Below are 17,039 nucleotides of genomic sequence, written 5' to 3'. Positions count from 1 at the left end.
ACACTATGTCTATGCGTGTTCTCTTGTTCCAAACACCTTTACTTACACCAGCAGAGCGCAGGGTCGAATCTCGCCCTTTCATTTCTTCCTGAGACTCTCAGGGCTGGATAATTTGAAATCAACACAAATCTCAACACCCATATTTCGGGAATTTGGCCATCCTGATTGGTCAATAGGACCTTTTCGGGTGTTCAGATTTGTGTTGATTTCAAATTATCCAGCCCTGCCTGAGAGTCTGCTAATTCAAGCCCAACTGGTGTTGGGCACCTAAAGACCGTATTTTTCCTGTTTACCGTACAAGCCAATTATACAATGCTCCCAAAACTACCTAGGCGAAAAAGGCAATTAGCTACAAGGAAACCCTCCCGGATGAAACGGGCCCGTTTTATGCTCTTTATAAGAAGGGCTTTTCGTTCGAGGGTGTTCCCGCTTTGGCGAATACTTCCGGGCGAGTACTTCGGGAGACTCACAAGCTGTTTGCATTTTAGGAATAATCCCTCGCTCTCCAAACCAAAAATAAATTACGCCAGATTATACAAGCGGCTCCTCGTTCCTTCAAGCCCCTTTCTCAATTTCCCATATTTGATGGTTTTGAAAAAAGGAAACGTGTTGAAAGGTTAGCTCCGATTAACCCTTTTTATGCGCAATCAAAATAGTTGAATAGCGAACGCGCTGATCTTTGGATAAAGCATAAATTCTAGCAGTTTTTAGCGTTATCTTTTTAATAGAAAGTTTTAAGGAGTCAGAGCGACGCTCATTTTTGTTGTGATGTTTACGATTCTTTCTGAAAAGCTAGTTCGTCGTTTTGTTTTGATGTTATGAGTTGCTTGCAGAGACACAACAGGAAAACCGTCTCAAGTATACGTCGATACAGAGCTCTAAAATGTTGGAGCGTACTCTCCCACCGCCAGGATTAGGAATCGTTGCTGAAGAATACTTAAGCCGTTCGCGCCATTTCCTGTACTTGTTTGCTCCTTTCAGTCTTTTAAGGAGGTAGTCCCTGCTTTTTGCGATCTCGGCACTTTTTGAACAGCGCTCCCACAAATTTGCGCTGGGGTTGAGGGATAAAAACTTTATGAATAGAAAGGTCGAACCCTGATGAAAGTTTGAATTCACGGAAAAAATTTTATTCGCCCGCTTAAGGAGTTAGAGGGCGATAATCGAACCTACCCCGGGCGAAATCGCCATTTTGGCCTATTTTCAAACGCGCCTAAATTCAAGAGGATGTTTCAAAAATTTTAACTAATTGAATTTTTTGAAAGTTCATACCTTCGTCTAGGTTTGAATTAAGGGAAATAAAAAAAATCCAAAAAGTCATAATGTAATGCCATCAATCAAAGGTTGGGTCTCAAAATCTTGATAAAATAAGTTTTTTAGGAAGATTTATACTAAATTATCCTAATAATCGACATTTTATTTATTATTTTTATTATCAAGAGGTCATTTAAATTCGAAATAAAGCTATATCTATGGGTAAAATTGACAAAAAAATTCGAGTTTTTCAAATTTTTCATCACAATCTCACTTTTCAAGTGCGACTTTCGGGTTTTTCCTCTTACATTTGGGAAAAATGATCAACACAAATATTTCAGCTCTTCTAACAAGCTTTCAGAATCCGCTAAGAAAATTTGAAAATTCCGATTTTTTCAAAAGCGAGGACTACCCCCTTAAGGGAGTAAATATCAAGAATTGGATATCCCGTCAGTGATTTCTCAAATTTTTAACATAGTGACCCCCTTAATTTTTCTGCTCAAAATTTATTTCAGGCAATTATCTTTTTCCTATGGAAGCCAAAAATTAAGATCTCTTGAGCTTTCAAGGTGCTACAATGCAAATCTGGCACCTCCGATTGTCGTCAAAATGACCATTTTAGGAAATCTGTGACGAAAAATTTTGCTAAAATTTTTTGAAATTCGAAATTTCAGCTTCCATAGGAAAAAGAGAAAGGTCTAAAGTTCTTGTTTCCAAAGAAAAATAAGGGTGTTACTATTTTAACTTTGGGAGAACTGTCTGACAGAATATGGCGATTCTTGATATCTACCTCCTTAAACAGTCTTAAACTAGAACTGCAGTAGCCTAAAAACAGCAAACGGGCAAAAGCTATCAGGTGTCAAAATCTAGCTTCGATTTACAAGCAATAACAAGTGCATCTTATGGTAATTCGAAATGTTACTGTTTGGTGAACGCGGGCAGAAGCTTTAAAAGAAGCTATTTCGAAAATAGATGCAGCTCCTTGTCGAAAACTCGATCTGGCTAAGGCGGAAGCAAAACTGAACAACGTATATTATCATATAATAAAAGGAGATATGAGCCAACTTATAGCACTCGGGGCACTTGTTCTGGCTGACATTCGAGACTTGAAATGTGCGTCTTGATCAGGTGGCACTCAACCGGCCAGGTTCTAAAAGCGCCTAGAATTCGTAAGATTTGCTCAAGAAATCAAGCTATTAGCTTATATTTCTTTCTTTTAGAAAAGCGCCGCCGAAATTATGTAAAAACTCTCGACCACGAGGATACGAAAACAAAGCACTTAGTTTAGAGGCTGCTTATTCCAGCTAGCAAACTAAAGGACCTTTTCCGAACTTTAAGTCCCTCCCCTTTGTCATCATTTATTGTTATTTGAAAATTCGTTGTGTTGTGGATTTTAGCTCTGCGGTCTAATTCGCCCTTCCGGAGAAAGTGAAGTCGATAACGTCTAGTAATTTGTTCCAGCTAGTAAAATTACATGATGTCAGGTGATTCCGTGTCATATTAGTCAAATTAAATTGAGCCTTTCGTGAGCTTTGCGGCTCAGAAAATTGAAGCTCGAAGTAGGTCGGTAAATAGCTATTTTCTGCATGCTACCACTAGGTAGTCGAATCTTCTTTAGAGACCTTGTACTAGTACCTTAGTAGAACTAGAATCGTCCTTTAGAAAATTTAATAATAAGGGTCTCAAGGCCTTTTAAATGGGACTTAACCAATTTATGGAAGTGCATTTTTGGATAACCAATAAGATTGCTGTATTTTTCCTACCGGCCAATCAAAACCCTGATCCATAAAATAGCTTCCATTAATTGGTTAGACCCTTATTATGACCTTTACATCATGACTATTTTCTAAGCGCTAGAATTTTAGGGTAGAACCAAATTGCAGCTATGGGAGCAATTTTTCAGTACCTCGTAAAGTTTGTATGAGTTTAAGTATTTTATAAGAAGTTTCTGACAGAAGAGGTACTTACTTATGCATGAGAGTAACGCTTGAAAGTCCCCGGATGACCTCAATTTCGGTCTCGATCATATAAACGAAGATAGCTCAGCCAGCTAGCCCAAAGAAATGGGACTAAACCAATTTATGGAAGTGGATTTTGGAAGACCAATAAGATTGCTGTATTTGGCCTACCGGCCAATCAAAACCCTGATCCATAAAATCACTTCCATAAATTCGTTTAACCCAAGAAATGGGGATAACCAAGAAAAGGAAGTGATTTTCTGGATCTGGATTTTAATTGGTCGGTAGGCCAAATCCAGCAATCTTATTGGTCTTTCAAAAATGCAATTCTTTTGATTTGTGCCAGAAATGGACTAGATACTTTAAAATTCATTTTGGAAAAAGTGAAAGACTTGAAAAAGTGCGCAGTTAGTTGATCACGTGGATGGAATGATTAGTTTCTTATCTCGGATTTTGGAGCAAAGGCGCCCATTCTAAATTCTTATCGTGTTTCATATTTGAAACGTAAATGGAGCAAAATTTACGCTACAGTGCCACGCCAATTCAAACACGCGCCGCAATTAGTAGCGGCTTCAATAACGCTGTCGCTGGAAGGAAGAGGCTCGAAGACGGCGACTTCTCGCTAATAGCTGCTTGTCCTCAAAGCTAAAAAACGATTTCGTTCACTTAGTAGCGAGTTCAATAGACCTCGCAAACGGGCCGACTCTGGCGCAGTTAGCTCAATCTCTTTTTCGTAAAATATTATGGGTCGCGTTGTCGCTACAAACGCCATCAAACATAATTTTACACTGCTACGGCAGGTCCCACGTTTTGATATTAGGATTTCAGTAAAGTTTTAAATCCGCAATGGCAAAACTTGAATCTCAAAACTCGAAAAATAATTTCCGTCTTAAAATTAGCAACTCAAAATACGCGATCTGAATATTTCTGAATATTTTAAAAGAACGAAAGGTCAAATTTAAGGGGGTAGAAACAGCTTTTTCGAAAATAGGCGATTTTTGACTGGCGCTACAGACAAGAAAATCTTAGATTTTCAATTTTTCTCTTCATATTTAGAAAGAAACTTCATAGACCTAGGAACATCTACCTCGAAATTTGTTTTGGTCATCAAATTTTTGAGTAAGCGGGCTCAGAAGCAACTCATCTCTCCGAAATTCTCGATTTTCGCAGATTTTCAACCTCGAATATCTCGAGTCACGTAATAGGAGAACAAATTTCATTAACATTTTTGTGAAGCTGAACCCCTTTTTAGGAACATTTATGAGGAAACTCTGTAAACATAAATAAATCTGATGTTTTCTTTTATGTAGCTTCAGTCCCAAATCGAGAAAGCTGTTTCTACCCCCTTAATGTTTTAATTAAATTAATTAATTATTTATTATTAAATTAGTTAATTAGTTAATTTTTAATATTATATTATACATAATTATTATTTAATAATTTATTATTATATTTATATTATAATTATTATATATAAATTTAATTATTAATTCTTTATTTATTTTATTAATTATTCTATATTAAATTAGCTTAAACCCAAATTTTCATCCTTTTTTTGTAATAAGACCTCTTTTTGAAAAGTAAAATTAACTTTTACTAAGTATGAGTCATTTTCATGCATGAGACCTTTGGATAAATCTGTGGCATGTCCTTTCTCGCTGCACCTGGTTTCCTACAAGCTGAGCTCTGGCCAAAAATAACGTGTTACCAGCGAGCACGTTTAATAGTAGCGAGGGGCAAATCTAGCCCGGTATTCGACTGTTTAGGGCCCTTCACGTGTTCAACACAGGATCATGAGATGACACTAACTTGCGGGAAGGTTGAAGGAACTGCCGTTTTTATTCGTCGCATGTTATCATGAATGAGCACGTGCTCGCTCGAAAACTTGCACGGCCAAAATAATGATTATATCAACTCAACACCACGGCCGATTTTTGTTAATAAAACGCTAACACAATGAAAATGAAAATTGGCCGACTTTTCCAGGTAAAATTCATCAGCTCCAGTCTGCCCTATATTGAACCCGTTGCGCTTGGCGCAGCAGGTAATCCCTAAAAGATCAGCTATAAACGCCAATTTGAAGGGCTTGACAGGGTCTTCGACGATCAGCCGGGGTGCTACTTTTCTTGTAACTGCTTTTGAAAGTAAAGACACGTAGCCATGTATTCCGGCTTTGGGCCGCAGTCTCTCTTCAGGGCTGAAATTAAGGCGGCCCCCTATTTTTCGCCGAACGTTGCATAAACGGGCAGTGAAATTTGCCGCACGAGCAAACAACTTTAAACTCTTTCTGACAATTACACTGTTCACGAAGGTTACAGTTGATCAGAGAAATTTTCAGTTGGAATATCCAAAAGGGAGGAAAAAGGGCTTCCATTATTTTATCTAACAAAAAAAGGACTAAACCAATTTATGGAAATGCATTTTTGGATCACCAATAAGATTGCTGTATTTGGCCTACCGGCCAATCAAAACCCTGATCCATAAAATCAATTCCATAAATTGGTTTATCCCAAAAAAGAAAACTTAAGGTCGTCAGAAAAAGACAAAAGCGTCTTTGAGAAACGGATTTCGGTGTTCGCTTATCGTCAAACACGGACAGCCACGCGGTGGAACTTTACATTTTCCCAAAAACATTCCACCATTTAATTGAAAAAGGGCGAAATGAATAAACTGCGAAAGAATCGGAAAGCCCTTGTAATGGAGCGAATGTCCCCACATTCGGGACATTCGGGGACATTTGGAGACATTTGAGGACATTCGGGAACATTCGGGACATCTGGAGACATTCGCTACAGAGTCAGTGTTTAGCAAAAGAATCACAAACGCCCCGCATTGACCGGTAATAAAAATGTGAGGTGAAATTGTTGAGTTTTCAGGGAACGAACCGCCGCGCGGTACCAATTTTGAGGAACAACTTTCTCTTCGCCCAGGTTGCCGCATGAATTTGTCTCAGCTATTTGGCCGCGGTTGATTTCGGTGAACGGGTTTTCCCGCTTTTGGAAAATATTTTCTGCGATAAGCTACAAAAGAAATCTCCTAACGGAATCCGCTTCGATTCCCGAATAGAGTCAACAAAAAGAGAAATAATTCGTATTTTAGACCACTTCTTTCTGTGAACAAAAGAAAGAACGGACAGGAGAAATAGTAGATAACGGCTGAAACCAGTGAAGCCAACGAGAAAACACTTGATGATAATTGGTTTAACAGTATTTACCCCGCTTTAAGGAGGTAGATATCAAGAATCGCCATTTTCTGTCACACTTTTCTCCAAAAGTTAAAATAGTGACACCCTTATTTTACTTTGGAAACAAAAACTTTAGACCTTTCTCTATTTCCTATGGAAGCCAAAATTTCGAATTTGACAAAAATTTTTAACAAAATTTGAAATTTCAGCTTCCATAGGAAACAGAGAAAGGTCTAAATTCTTGTTTTCAAAGTAAAATAGGGTGTTACTATTTTAACTTTGGGAGAAAAGTCTGACGGAAAATGGCGATTCTTGATATCTACTCCCTTAACGCCAGGGTTAAAATTGTTGATGGCAAAGAGATGCATTAGAGATACACCTTGCAAGATAAATAAGTCCTTTCTAGTGTACATACAGAGTTGATCGTCTTAGTAAAAGCTGCTGAATGGGAGAGAGCATCAATGATTTACTCCCTTCAAAGGAACGTCGGCGAGCGTCAACTGAAATCTGTTTTAAGAAACTACACCCATCCAAAGACCATATGTTGCAATCTGAAAAAACACTGGATCGTGACAAGAACGATTGGACAGTATAATTCCAGCATCTGGCTCATTTCATCACTTATTGAAGCAACAATTTCAAAAGAACTTCGAATGATTTATTCACCTTCAATAACAGAAGCGAGTTTGTATAGAGCGCAACTACAGTTGTAAATCACTTTGGAAGGCGCAATTTACATGCTTAATTTGAACTGTCGATCAACTGTCAAACTTTTTCGCGCACTCGATTTGCGGCTTACTTGGGGATTGATTCTCGGCCAAACCAAATTCTCGGCTAAAGTCATTTTTTGCTCGAACGGATTGTTCCATATTCTCCTGCTACTGGGTGTCATCAACGATCGACGAACTCATCATTTGGAAGTAGCTTCATCTGATTTTAACAACGGATGGCAGCGACAAATCTTAAATTGTAGGTACCGAAAAAAATTTTCCGCTAAGTTTTCATATTGAAAAGTAAACTCCCTGTTTTAAATCTGAGCTCGGCAACCTGAGTAGAAAACCTGAGTCAGGGTTCTAAAGGGTAAAATAAAAAGCCGCATAGCGGCTTTTAAACGAAGCCGCAAAGCGGCTTCGCTAGTCAAAATAATACATTGAGTTGGTAACTTTGGCGAAGCCGCCTCGCGGCTTCGTTTCAGAAAAGGCGCTACGCGGCTTTTCATTTTGCCCTTTAAAACCCTGAATCAGGTTTTCTACTCAGGTTGCCGAGCCCAGCTTATGATACTTGAATGAACGTCTACTAGGAAATATTTGACATCTCCGCTGTGAGATGTCATTTATTTTGAGAATAGAAAATAGGAAAAGCTCATCGTCTATGCACAGGTTTGTTTCTGATGAACGGGAGGAATAATTAAGAGCAACAGTCTGACAAAAACTTTTTGCTGCTGATTACTTTCATTATAAATCAAACATTGCTGCTAATTACCAGCAGGCCCCAGACAAAAAGAAGAGAATAAATTAGAACTAAGTCGAGTTGCTCAATGCTTAACGCTGTCGCTAGATGCCGCTTCGGTGCGCAGTGACCTTTGGATCAAAATTATAAAAAAAAAAGTTACAAGTTCGGTGAAATTGTCTTTTTCTTCGAAGATTCAGATTCAGAGTTCTGAGATTCAAAGTTAATTGGAGAGAGAATAGTTTCTAATAAATATCAAAAGGTGAGAAAATTAAGGGTTTCCCTCAAATAAAAACCCTAAAAAAGCTTACTCCTAGCAACCTGTCCTTTAACGGCCTGTATATCCTTAAGTTATTGATCAAGAGATCATCATAAGGGGAACGGTTGTAGTCGAGGGTTGGATCTTAAAGTTTCAATTAAGGATATACCCGATAAAATTGAACTTTCATAGCGTCGAAATGCGACGTAGGATCATTTATATTTCAAAAGCAATTCTACGTTAAAATGCACGTAGAACTCAAATTCGGTACTTATTTATATTTTCTCATTTGAATTTTTCTCTTTAGAGCGATTTCAAATCTTACTCTCTCGATTACTCGAAATTTTTGGACTAAATCGGTCGAGATTTTTCGATAGATAAGTTCTTTACACCTTTATCTACAATTTTGATGGTATACTTTTCGTTAATTCCGAAGGAAACCGATTCTAGAGCCATTTCACTGAGGGCTACTCAGCGCGTGAAAGCTCTACAAAGCGGCGCGCTGGGAGCTCGCTCACTCGAGTCCTCTTTTCCGAGAGAAAGTGCGTGGTTGAGCGCACCGCTCTGATTGGTAGCACGCGAAAAAATGCGCAGAGAAGAAAAACAAGGGTATAAAAGAAGAGAACACTAGAATGAAAATTCAATCGAGTTTAAGAATTTGATCCCATCAATTTTGTAGCTTTGCATCATTGCAATACAGAACACGGTTCAGTTTTAGCAATTTAGTGGAAAAATTTCGAGAAATCGAGAGACTTCGTTTTCAAATCGCTCTAGAGAGGAAAATTCTTATGAAAATTTCCAAAAAAGTACCAGAATTGAATTTAACGCACAATTTTAAGTAGGATTGCTTTTGAAGTAAAAATGATCCGACTTCGTATTTAGGCGCTATGAAAGTTCAATTTTACCGGGTATATCCTTAAGATTAAGGGTATATCTAAGATAGCCTCGGAGAAAAACTTGCTCCTAAGAGGCCCATTTTCGCAATTCTTGATGGGGGGTCCTTAATTTTCTTCTAAAAAAGCCGTCCATTAGCGATTAATCAAAAAGTTCCTTTGGCTCTTCTTGCGTTAAATAGCTAATGTGCTCCGCGGTGAATAAGTTCGAGCACACACGGTACTCGCAGTACTTCATTTTTGAATACTCTTATAACTTGTTCTTGTTCGCCGAAGAAGAAGAGAAACGGGATTTTCTGGAAGGCAATAATAATTATCCCCACCGTCAAGGTATTATCGTTATATTCTTACCGGCGTGCGGTGAAAACGTATTGGGGATTATTTCTTCACTTTTGCAAATTGTTTTCTTTTTTTAGGAGGCTGGGCTGGACGTCGATGGAAGGCGCGATTGACTGCGGCTTCAACTCATGACAGTTTATTCCAGAGAAAAGTAGGAAGTAGAATACGAAAGCTTGGTGTTATCGCATTTTCTAGAGACGAAGAGTTCAGCGATGTCATCGAGGGTGACGCGCACATCATCATTAATTGCATTATCTTCGCCATGGGTAAGGCAGCTTCAAGTGGAGTCTTTCTCTTGGGGATCTACCTGTACACTGTTGATTCTACAGATGGGGCTTAAAATAATAGCACTCGAGTAGCAAATGAATCGCGAACTCCCTTTTTCCCGACTGAAAAAACCCCGTCTGTCGAAAACCTTTTTTTGATCAGAAGTAGCTGAAAAGGGAGTTCGAAGCACTGATGGAACGGATTGGGAATATTCTAGAGATAAGAGCGAAATGACGTCGGGTACTTTAAGGTCCTCGATGCTTGAATACATTTGTAATAATCACTTTTGTTTATTACGGACAGACTTGTTGATAATTGTCAATGAGCAAGAGTAATGCAAATTACAGTCTGATAGTTACTCTGTATATTTGCTTAAGGTGGTAGATGTCAAGAATTGCCATTTTCCGTCAGATTTTTCTCCGAAAATTATTATAGTAACACCCTCATTTTACTTTGGAAACAAAAACTTTAGACCTTTCTCTATTTCCTATGAAAGCTGAAATTTCGAATTTCAAAAAAAATTTTAGCAAAATTTAATTATAGAAGATCAACCAAATTTGGGTCTACCCGTCATTTGATTCATGATTTAGGTTTTCGTGCTCATTATTACCAAAAAAAAAATTAATTAGAAAGAAAGATGATAGCTTTGAAAGGAAGAGGATTAGGATGTTCAAATTATAGTGAACCCTAACGGCAGAGCTTATCACGGGTGAGTACCAGATATTTGCAGAGTCGCAGAGTGGACGCAGCGTTTTGGGACAAATATACGCTATCGTCTATCCTGGCCTCTTAGACGGATTTAAATTACACGTGCGAACGAGGGAATTATAATTAACTCGCTCCCCTTAATACGGGCCAGTGAGACGATAACTTCTCTACTTTTTATTTAAGGGTGTATCTTGCTGCTTCTGTGCGTAATAGTCTGCTACGACGCGTGCAGATACTCGCTCTTCGGAAAAAACCTCAAAGAATCGCTGCCTTGTCGCAAGAAAAACAGCCAAGATTTGGACCCCTACACGACTGCGTAAAAATGTAAAAAATGAATAACTCGCAAATAAACCTATTTGACTGTATATATTCGTCGATCAATTTAGTCAAGCATTAGTCAAGGCATCTGTTTTGAAGAAGAATTAGCTGAGGATGATTTTAAATCGCCGAATTGCCGTATCTACTCCAACTTCCATCCGTTGCCGATAAGTTTAAGAAGCGATAATAGATGTTAAACACAAAACTTCGTAAAACACCAATCTAGTCGCATTTCCTAAACAATGTCAGTTTTCAAAGACGCAAAAGTTATGTTGAAAACAAGCTTGATTGCAGCAGAAAAAGACTGAGCTCAATCCGAGATAATTGGTATCCTTGAGGACGCTCCCTTTTTAAAAACGCGTCTAAACAAAAGTAAATCAAAGTATTTCGGCACAGGTAAATTGAGATTGATTGTCCGAAGCTGCTGCTGCTGCTCCACGCGCTCCCTAAAATAGTTCACAAAAGTCAGATCAAGACGAATTAGACGAAGAATACTGCTTTTATAAATTTATGGATAGTGTTACTCACACCATAAAAACCTATATTATATATTATATACGTATTATATTTTTAATTATATATAATTATATTTAATAATATATTTGATATTATTAAATATTATATAATTATATATATATATATAATATATATTATATATTATAAAAACCTATGTGTTATTATCTTAAATTGGGCAGGAAGAAGTCAAGTTCTGACAAAGCTACATCATATCGAGGGGCTAATCCAGGTGGAGAGTTCTTGAGAATGATAAGGAAGTGGAAAGTTCCCATATTTAACTTGATAAAGACCGGAGGGACAATGTTTTCTACGACACGAGAAAACTTGTTTAGAATTAGCTATGCTTTTCTCTTCCTTCCTACTACCACAACTTGAAGTTCTCTAACGTGGTGTTGATCTGTAGTGATAAATTTCAAAGAACTGTAAAACGGGAAACTTCGACTTTCGCCAAATTTACTTACCGAAAAGCAAACACCATAAACTTGCAGATCTTTCCTAAGAAAAGCAAGAAAAGACTCTTCATTTCATGTGATGCACCTTCGAATCACTACAAATATTAGTCCAACTGTCTTTTTTCACTCGGATTCACTCATTACCGTCGCAAACAACGAAAGAAATGACCCCATTTGTGGCCTATAGAGAGTTTTACTACAAGCTGAACATCCGAAAATAAAATGAATATTAAATTAATCTCCAAAGTTTGGCTCTATCTTTTCACGATTGTTGGCGTTTTATCGGGACTCGTTTTGTTTATCTGGACGCTTTTGTATTTAAAATCAGAGGTAATTAATTTAGCTTAATTATTTTTATTTTATATAATAAATACTAATAATGACGATTTTCAATAAGGATTTCTGAGTGAAATCCTGACCCCCCTTTTTTATTAGCTCATTGAAAAGAGCGTAAAAAGTTACCGAGAAGAGCTCTCAAAATCTTGATTTTTGTTGAAGATGACGTCACAGCACGTGATTGAAGTTCCAAAGTACCGGATTTCTCCTACGCCCGCATTTCCAAGTCCTCTTAGCTACCCGGGCGTATGATAGCTGAAAATGATCGTCTCGTTGAGCTCTAGGTCAGCATCGTTTTTCATCCCTTCTCAACCTTTCTTTCTCAAAATCAATATTTTAAGCAAACAGGTGATTTCAAAAAGGGTTGAAAAAATGAATGGAATGTGATGAAAACTAGATGCTGACCTAGAGCTCAACAAGACGATCATTTTCAGCTATCACACGCCCGGGTAGCTAAGAGGACTTGGAAATGCGGGCGTAGGAGAAATCCGGTACTCTGGAACTTCAATCACGTGCTGTGACGTCATTTTCAACAAAAATCAAGATTTTGAGGGCTCTTCTCGGTAACTTTTTACGCTCTTTTCAATGAGCTAATAAAAGGGGGTCAGGATTTCACTCAGAAATCCTTATTGAAAATCGTCAATTATTGTTATTATCAAATTATTTTTTATTATATTATTTAATTTGGATTATTTAATCATTAAATTAGTTATTATTGATAATAATAAATAATTATAATAATTCAACTATTTTTTTAATTGACTTGTAATTATGGACAAGTGAAGAGCTCGATCAGACTTAATTGAAATTAAGACTTGGGCGGAGATTTACCAAGCAGCAAAAGACGATTACAGTCACGTAAATATTGACGGAGCGTACGATTTGCTCGTTTTGACCAACACCGTCGGAGCTGGCATGGCATTCTTCAGTGCATTGGGCTTTTTCTCGATCTTGATAGGCGAGGGCTTGCGAACAAGGAAGAAAATACCAGGAGTTCGAGCTATTTTTCGCGGCCCCTTTGAAAGAATCGAAAAGATCGTTTTGGGTTTACACAATTTACATCGCCGGGTGCACTTTGCTCTCTTCGCTCGTGCTATTGTTGCTGTTCGCGAGGCGGGAAACGATCAAAATAGTTCTGACCGAGAATGCAAGGAGTGTGTGGTTGCTCAGATATGGCCTCGTGCGGGATCTGATCGAGGTTTGTTTATGTCGCTTTGAATTAAAAAGAATGATAAATACGCGCAGGACTTTCAACGGAAAAATGCTTGTTGTGGTTGGTTCAACGCCCTTGACTACTGTTTTGTATTAAATTCTTTCCGCCTATTAGCAACAGGGAAATTTTATTAATCCACAAAAGTACATTTTCCAGCGCGTTCGAAATCATCTACAAGACACTGGACGAGCGGCACTTGAAGAAGATGATGTCAAAGTTTCACGACGTCATTTGCGCCACAAATTTTGAGTACTGCGACTCGATCGGCCTTGGCTAGAGTTAAAAATCGGTAGTAGGGAGTTATCATTAGAGCTGCCCCTAACCCTAAACCTAACTCAGGGGCTACGCCCCACCTAAGGCGTAAGCCAGTGGGCTTACCCCCACCCCCTTAAGAGTTCCGAGTCCCTAACACTAACCACTAGCCCAGATTCTAGAGATATTGGATGAATGATAGGCTATCATTGATAGCCCCTCTCTACGTAAAATCAGAAATATCATCTGCCTTGGAAATTTATTTTTAACTCATTGAAAAGAACGATGACGGTCGGAGTTGAAGACAATTCAGTTTACTACGACTACTATGGAGACTACTATTCGCCTGCTTACGAAGATCCCCGGGTATTAATTTACTTATTTTTAGATCATGAAATACGACGATACTTTTAGGAAGCGTTTGAGAAATACTGCGAGCCAGAACATTTCATTGGCGAGTTGTGCGCTTGCTACAGAATGCATGCTTGGGGAATCGACCCAGAATATAAGTACATGACTTGTTCTGGCGAACAGACCGTTGCAGATGTATGTCCCGCGGAGTCCTGCAATCTGTACGGATGCGAAGAAGCGATAAAACGGACGATACAAGAAGGCGCGAATTGGGGAATTTTCGGCTTCACTATTGCTGCCACTTTCTATTTTGCTGGGGCTCTTCACCTGTTTTTCGTCGGAAGAACAAAGTATAAAGAAGACTTTTAGAAAAAGAAGAAGACGCCATTCCACATGAAGAAGAGGAGATTGTTGACCTAAGAGCGCCTCTTTCTACCTCTTGAATCGACATTTCCTAATGAAAAGCATATTCTTCCTAACAAATAAAATGCGAAAGCGATTGGCACAATGTATTCTTTATTTAATTTTAAATTATAGAAGGTTCAAGGATGATAAAGTTTTATCAATTTTTGCTTGGAGTTTTTCAATCTGATTTTCCGTATGAACACAGTATTTTTGATGATTGTTATAGAGCCATCCCAATCTTCCTAGTTTGAGGCAGTTCTTTACTCGCAAGATTCCAGTGTACACAGCGTCTTCGACAGGTATTTGCGGAATTATATCAAACTCACTTAATTTATGATTAACTGAAGAAACATTTAACCAACGAACCTGGCCGACGAAGAGATCTTCTTAGCTGCCACTGAAGACATAATTACGCAAGGTCCACTGATGTAATTTGGCCAAAAGGAATAGGGCCAGATTTCTTCGTTGATATCGAAGCCCTTTTCGTCCATCCAATAGTTTTCGACGGAAACTTCGAGGCGGTGGTTCCCGTAGAGCTCATTGTAAGGAAGTCCACTTTTTCCAAGTTCAAAAAATTTCACTATCTCGACAACATTCACCCAAGTATCATCGTCGTGGATGATAAGCGTACTTTGCTCGTTCTGGTTCTCTTCCTTGTTTTCGCATAAAGTAAAGTACTCGTAAGCCGCTTTTGTTTTGTAGGGCAAGTTCGCATAAGTATCCTCGAAATTCCCAATAATAATATCGTCAGCGTTCTTTCGCGAGCTACTAATAAACTGGCTCAAACTGTAACAAATTCTAGCTCAAAAATTTCTAGCTTTTTCCTCAACAGTTGAATCTTCTCGGTAACCGACGACGAAAAAGTGACTCAACTCGATACCATTTTCTTCTCGCAGTTTTCTTTTGACTTTCAGATAGTAATTTCGAAGAATATCTCGGCTTTCATGGTTCGATATGGCAGTTTTGATGATCACTGTAAGTCGCGTCTCTCCTTTTGGGCAACTAAAAGATTTCTAGAGCTAGAAATTTGTGCAAGGGCTTCGTCGATATCTCACCTAGGTATTTTCAAATGGCCAACATGCCACTTTTTGCCGGCTAAAAAGTTACTACGCCAAGTTGTTGGCATAAACTCTGCAGTGCATTCGCCATCCACAATTTGGTAATAGTTCTGCTTCTCAAAAGAAGAAACATAATCCTAAAATACGTTTTCATTTAAAAGATCTCTTTTCTGGTACTCTTCTATGTCTTCAGAGAAGCTTCGTAAATGGATAAAATGATAAATAATTTAAAATAAATGGGATGGAACTTACATAATTGAGAACAACAAAGCAGCTCAGAAAAAATGAGCCGAGAAGAATGTGTGGAAAATATCTTCGGTTGAACTTTCTCTTGCGCATTTCACTCTCTCGGCTCTCTCGTCATTTATGATTGTCTAACTCATTATTTGAGTTCTAGAAAGCCAGCGATCTGGGATCTGGTCTGTGATCGATGCTACTGGTCGATTTTTCTCTGAGCGGGCCCTCTTGGGGATCACTTGATGACTCAAAGCCTTGCGGACAATGAAGCGAAAACCTTTTGGATCTCACACCTTGACTTCAAGTAGAATCTCAATTTATTCTCGTTTCTCAGTCTCCGATTCAGGTGGAGTTTCCGTGGCAGAGTACTAGGAAATGTTGCCTACGATTGTGAAGTTTTCGAATTGAGGGTCAAGGCATAACAAATATCTCATAAAGAGGTGTTAAATTACCGAAATGAAACTGCCTTGTATGGGTAGATTTCGCCAAAAAATAAATTATTATTATATTAAATTATTATATTTTATGATGTGTAGTAATTTTCGAGTACTTCTCGAGTGAGCTGGGCTTGGCAATCTGTGTAGAAAACCTGAGTCAGGGTATGAAAGAGCTGAAATGAAAAGCCGCGCAGCGGCTTCGCGAATATTACCATTACAATGTATAAAAATACTCTAGCGAAGCCGCTTCGCGGCTTCGTTTTTAAAAAAGCCGCTGCGCGGCTTTCAATTTCAGCTCTCTCAGACCCTGACTCAGGTTTTCTACACAGGTTGCCGAGTTTAGCGAGTAAGGTAAGTATGACTATTGACGAGGACCGAAACCTATTTCGGACAGGCGGGTACTCCGTCCACATTGATCACTTCCGGCCACTGCTCATTTGGGCTAATTTTGGCCACCAGGGTATGACAAATTTGACGAGCAGCTCCTGGTGTGTAGCAGTTGTAAACTTTTCTGGGCTTTTTCGAGTGTTGGATGCAAAATCAAAGACAAACACGGATAATTTCACGCTTTTGAAAATAACAGTTTTGTAATTTTGAGGGAGATCCCCTTAATCCGCTGCGAAATTTGGGCGCGAAGGCGGTGCTTTATCGCGCCAGCCGACTCTTTTTCTTGGTGCTAATGACGACCTGTGGCTTCCTTTCTGGTATTAGCGCCGGCAGAATTCATAACTCGTGAGTGTTTGTTTCGATTCTAGCGTTTGTGGCAATAACTGAAGCGCAATAAAGTTGAAAGGGGCGCCGCCGATTTAAGGTGGTGCACGGAGGCACCTGGTACTGATAAGGCGGCGGCGCAAGCTCCACTTGAAAAGGAGATTTTGAATATTTTTTCCTGCCAGTGTTTTTACCGAAAATGAGACGACCATCCGAAAGTGCTTGAATTTGATGATGATCGGCGGGCGGCCACGCTACTTTTTTATTGATCGCTCAAAATTACCTGCCCAAAAAAGAGAGTTTTGGAGATGATATAATCCGGCGATGCCCGTTTTGAGAATATTTGCACTTTGCTGAAGGGTCCTCGGGGTTTTGTATGGCGCAGCGTTTTTTTGTGCACCAGCGCGGAGAACAATGGAATGCAATGATTTTCTCATCAATCAGC

General features: G+C 38.8%; 2 protein-coding genes and 1 long non-coding RNA gene across 3 annotated transcripts; 2 read left to right on the top strand and 1 right to left on the bottom strand.

The window, feature by feature from the left end:
* The first annotated feature begins 11,686 nt into the window (after positions 1 to 11,686).
* Positions 11,687 to 13,410, top strand: LOC145709597 (uncharacterized). Its single transcript, XR_014134913.1, has 4 exons — positions 11,687 to 11,924; positions 12,744 to 12,888; positions 12,956 to 13,128; positions 13,176 to 13,410. It is a non-coding gene; the product is annotated as an uncharacterized LOC145709597 (long non-coding RNA).
* Positions 13,411 to 13,680: 270 nt separating this feature from the next.
* LOC145708633 (uncharacterized) lies at positions 13,681 to 14,243 on the top strand. Its single transcript, XM_081786327.1, has 2 exons — positions 13,681 to 13,761; positions 13,810 to 14,243. The coding sequence occupies exons 1-2, from the start codon at positions 13,681 to 13,683 to the stop codon at positions 14,113 to 14,115; spliced, it is 387 nt and encodes a 128-aa protein (XP_081642453.1). The 3' UTR covers positions 14,116 to 14,243.
* An 11-nt stretch (positions 14,244 to 14,254) lies between these two features.
* On the bottom strand, positions 14,255 to 15,548 carry LOC145707185 (beta-1,3-galactosyltransferase bre-2-like). Its single transcript, XM_081784676.1, has 5 exons — positions 15,462 to 15,548; positions 15,207 to 15,346; positions 14,970 to 15,153; positions 14,518 to 14,906; positions 14,255 to 14,476 (listed from the first exon to the last, which is right to left on the bottom strand). Exons 1-5 carry the CDS (start codon positions 15,546 to 15,548, stop codon positions 14,278 to 14,280), a joined length of 999 nt encoding a protein of 332 aa, XP_081640802.1. The 3' UTR covers positions 14,255 to 14,277.
* Between the last annotated feature and the right edge of the window lie 1,491 nt (positions 15,549 to 17,039).

The sequence above is a fragment of the Oikopleura dioica genome, chromosome XSR (assembly GCF_907165135.1).
Source record: "Oikopleura dioica chromosome XSR, OKI2018_I68_1.0, whole genome shotgun sequence".
NCBI classification, from domain to species: Eukaryota; Metazoa; Chordata; class Appendicularia; order Copelata; family Oikopleuridae; genus Oikopleura; species Oikopleura dioica.
The sequence above is the reverse complement of the archived record's forward strand: the minus strand, read 5'-3'. Positions and strand labels throughout refer to the sequence as shown.

What these genes read in the sequence shown, in the direction of transcription:
- LOC145708633 (XM_081786327.1), top strand. Translation starts at nt 13,681, where the DNA reads ATGACGGTCGGAGTTGAAGACAATTCAGTTTACTACGACTACTATGGA. An exon ending in CTGCTTACGAAGATCCCCGG is followed by an intron (nt 13,762 to 13,809) that starts GTATTAATTTAC and finishes CGATACTTTTAG; the next exon opens with GAAGCGTTTGAGAAATACTG.
- LOC145707185 (XM_081784676.1), bottom strand. Translation starts at nt 15,548, where the DNA reads ATGCGCAAGAGAAAGTTCAACCGAAGATATTTTCCACACATTCTTCTC. An exon ending in GGCCATTTGAAAATACCTAG is followed by an intron (nt 15,154 to 15,206) that starts GTGAGATATCGA and finishes GAAATCTTTTAG; the next exon opens with TTGCCCAAAAGGAGAGACGC. An exon ending in AAGATCTCTTCGTCGGCCAG is followed by an intron (nt 14,477 to 14,517) that starts GTTCGTTGGTTA and finishes TCATAAATTAAG; the next exon opens with TGAGTTTGATATAATTCCGC.